This window comes from Bison bison, unplaced genomic scaffold (assembly GCF_000754665.1).
Source record: "Bison bison bison isolate TAMUID 2011002044 unplaced genomic scaffold, Bison_UMD1.0 scf7180017864362, whole genome shotgun sequence".
NCBI lineage: Eukaryota > Metazoa > Chordata > Mammalia > Artiodactyla > Bovidae > Bison > Bison bison.
Window position 1 is genome coordinate 272,109 of NW_011494934.1, and position 4,253 is coordinate 276,361.

The following is a 4,253-nucleotide window of genomic DNA, read 5'->3' on the forward strand; positions in this document are numbered from 1 at the left end:
TTGACTAGATGGATCTTTGTTGGCAAAGTAATGTCTCTGCTTTTTAATATGCTGTCTATGTTGGTCACAACTTTCCTTCCAAGGAGTAAGTGTCTTAAAAATTTCTTGGCTGCAATCACCATCTGCAGTGATTTTGGAGCCCCCCAAAATAAAGTCTGACACTGTTTCCACTGTTTCCCCATCTATTTGCCATGAAGTGATGGGATCTTCATTTTCTGAATGTTGAGCTTTAAGCCAACTTTTTCACTCTCCACCTTCACTTTCATCAAGAGGCCTTTTAGTTCCTCTTCACTTTCTGCCATAAGGGTGGTGTCATCTGCATATCTGAGGTTATTGATATTTCTCCTGGCAATCTTGATTCCAGCTTGTGTTTCTTCCAGTCCAGCGTTTCTCATGATGTACTCTGCATATAAGTTAAATAAACAGGGTGACAATATACAGCCTTGACGAATTCCTTTTCCTATTTGGAACCAGTCTGTTGTTCCATGTCCAGTTCTAACTGTTGCTTCCCGACCTGCATACAAATTTCTCATGAGGCAGATCAGGTGGTCTGGTATTCCCATCTCTTTCAGAATTTTCCACAGTTTATTCATCAGATACCCAAAATTTTAAATTAAAGCTCCTTGACCTAGAAATTTCCCTTGTAGAAATTTATGCTAAGAATATAGTTAGACAAGTTCACAAAATTGTGCATACTGGGGTACTAACAGTTAAATTGCTATAATAGCTCAAGTTGTAAACAATCTAAATTGCAGAGACTAAATAAATTGTGGTATATCCATATAATGGAATATTATGTAGTCAGTATTTTTACATTGAAAAGTGCTCTAATCTATTGTTAAGAAATAGATTTCTATTCTTAGAAAGCAGATTATAGAATAGCATTAAAATAAACATTTCTGTAAAGAGAAAAGAGCTTATATAGACGTGTAATGCATGCATGCTAAGTCACTTTAGTTGTGTCCAACTCTGTGCGACCCTATGGACAGCAGCCCACCAGGCTCCTCTGTCCATGGGATTCTCTAGGCAAGAATACTGCAGTGGGTTGCCATTTTCTTCTCCAATAGATGTGTAAAAATTGGAAAAAGAAGAGAGATGAGATTGTGAGGGATTTTCACTTCACTGTTTTATTTGTAATTTTTTCAATATACAAGAATTATCAGGAGAATCAATATCCACTTCATATAATAAAAATAATTATATACAAGGTAACAAAAAAGTAAACATCCTAACAAATTTTTAATGAAAGGTGCCTTAAGGAAAAGATTGTAATTCCAAACTAGCTAAGAATATATGTGGCTCAGCCATCTATGGGGTCACACAGAGTCGGACACAACTGAAGCGACTTAGCAGCAGCAGCTGGTAAAGAATTTGCCTACAATATGGGAGACCTGAGTTCGATCCCTGGGTTGGGAAGATCCCCTGGAGAAGGGAAAGGCTACCCACTCCAGTATTCTGGCCTGGAGAATTTCATGGACTGAATAGCCCTTGAGGTCACAAAGAGTCGGACACAACTGAGCAACTTTCACTTTCACTTTCTTTCATGGTGTAATGGATACCACATACTTTTTTACCTTTATGGAGTAGGGGGTGGAATGGCCAGTGGAATTAACAGAAAACTAGAACTAATAGCAATTACTATCGATTTTCTTCATTTTCTGTGAGTATGATCCACTTGGCAACATTTACTTCTGTAACATTCAGGGTCTCTCTACTGCTCTTTATCAGACTTCCTTTCACTCCTGACTCAACAGATTTTTAAGTTCTGCTTTCTTTGAAAGCATAGGTTGCTGACAATATTGACAACATGGAAATACAGAAACACCAGGGGAAAAAAGTGGATAGCTTGATTTATGTTCTTAACTCTGTATGGGCTGGAAGACATTTAAAATATATTTTGCTATTTTATGTAAAATGATCTTTTTATAATCATATCCTCTCCTTTAGTTTTTGTAGGTAACTGTGTTGTATTTATATTCATTCCCCAAGAAAGAACTCCATTCTCAAAATTTTGCAGATACCAACCATGGATGCTTGTATTTGATTTTGTTCTGACATAATGCCACCAAGATCTTGGTTAGATGCCTGCCACTCTAGCTGAGTGGACATGCAAGTCTTCTGTTGCACAAATAGGGTAGGTAGACTTTGGGTTTGGTCAGCCAGTGGTGTTTGTACACACCTTGTGAGTTGAGGACTGGCCTGTCAGTCTCCATGCTGGGTGATAGGTCAGGGCAGGTAAGTTCTAGGGCTCTGGTTCTTGGTGTATGTTTGGACAGCCCATAAATGCAAACAAACATACTACTCTACCAGGTAGGTCATGGAAGCCCTGCGTGCAAGTGCCCTGCCTGACATCTGTCATCACTTGTCTAGGATTTTTGTATATGTGACAGGCGCCCCCTAGTGAATAGAGGCACTTAAGTTGGCCTCACTATAAAAAAGAGGCTGGGGAAATACCATCTGAAATGGTTTTAAGAATTTGACACTGTATTAAACAAGCAGAGATGCTGAGATTTTGCAAATGTGAAAGCGAAAGAGGGGAGGGATCTGTTCTCCATAGAAAGTATTCAGGATCTCACAATGCAGAAATAGTAGTCAATTTTCTAGATGAAATTCAAACTAATCTGAACCTTGCCAGACCATCAAAATAGAAGAGTAAATTGTTGATCATTATTCACTCTTATCCACTACAGTATTCTTGCCTGGGAAATCCCATGGACAGAGGAGCCTGGCAGGCTACAGTCCACGGGGTCACACAAGAGTCAGATGGGACTTAGCAACTAAAACAACAATCCACTCTCCAAACTTGACAGGATGTTTTATACATACTGTATAGCTTCTAGAATGGGACAGATACACATAAATTTAGGTTGAGACTTGAGAAACCATAATTTCAATATAAAAACCTTCAGTCTGGTTTTTTGATAAATTACATTTTGCTTGGTTAATTTCCAAAAAAAAAAAGCATTTAATGAAGACTCTGGTTACTTGTGTGATACAATAAATCAGTTACTTTTAGTTATCGCTTCTCTCCTTAAAATGTCTGCCACTTACAGTTCTTTTTATGTTCTGAAAAAATACATTATCATTTTGACATCATCATAAATACTTATTTATAGCACTGGGTTGGGTCTTTGAAAAGGAACCCAAAATAATTCTTATCCTCCAGGATGCTTCCAATATAAAATAAAATCAAAGATCATATAACAGGTCAATTGGCAAACAAATAACTATGACAAAGATAGTATTCAGATTATTTTAATACTGTCAAAGAGCACAAGAAATTAACACTGCACTCAAAGGCCTGTATTTATTGATCCATCAGTGGCCTTTAACTGGAGCATCCTAAATCAACAATTGGTGAAAAGGTTACACAAAAAGTAGGTGACATGCTTAAATATCAAGTAGGTGAAAAGGTTATTGGACTATTCTCAAAGGTCTTATTTGATGTCAGAAGCTAATTATGAACTGTGTGTAGTGTAGTTTTGGTACTTTTTAGAGGTTCACTTTTCAGGGGTAAGATTATCTTGTGGCCTCCTATCTTCTTCTCATCTAAACAATAAATAAATAAACAACTCATCCCTCTTTTGCCTAGAGTGTCTTTTGTCTCCTGAGTAATCATCCTTTCAGATTCACCACAACTCCTTCAGGTCTGAGCAGACTTCTCTAACTGTAAGGCCTCTCTAGGCCCTTTCTTCTCCTAATGACCTCGTTTACTTATTATAACCTCACTTAACAATTACACTGCTTTGATTACTCCCTGAATATTAAAAGACTCTACCGAACAATAAACGTGAGCATTTATTCAAATTATTTAACTTGTTAATGATTAGCTCCCCAAAGTCCATTCTCCATCACCGTAGCTCAGAAGACAAATATCCTTTTACTTATTTAGAAGGATAACTTCAGCATCTCCCTTATAGTGGTGACATCAGTGCAGGCGGAGGTGAAACAAACCAACCAACCAAAAATCAAAAACAAAAACCCAAGGGACACCGAAATGATTGACAAGTACGGACCAAAGCACGTCGCCCATCAGCCTTGCCCACAAGACTCCCATCCTTCACCTGTCCTGTTTTCTAAGATGCATCCCGGGCGGATGCGAGGTCACCTGTGGGCAGGCGGAAGACTTCTCCGCAGCGGCCTAGAGGGAGAGGGAGGCGGAAAAGGGGCTGGGGATGCGGTGGGGCGGGTGACCTGGGCGAAGAGGGCGCGGGGAAGCCGCCGTGCGGGTCTCCCCGAACGCGGCGGCCAGA

The 4,253-nt window shown here is 39.2% G+C and overlaps 1 protein-coding gene across 1 annotated transcript in view; it reads left to right on the forward strand.

The window, feature by feature from the left end:
- The first annotated feature begins 3,997 nt into the window (after positions 1–3,997).
- Positions 3,998–4,253, forward strand: part of ELOVL4 (ELOVL fatty acid elongase 4) — a 38,700-nt gene continuing 38,444 nt past the window's right edge. The window contains exon 1 of the mRNA XM_010855267.1: positions 3,998–4,180. Within this exon, the coding sequence (XP_010853569.1) occupies positions 3,998–4,180 (183 nt within the window). The remainder of the gene's footprint in view (positions 4,181–4,253) is intronic.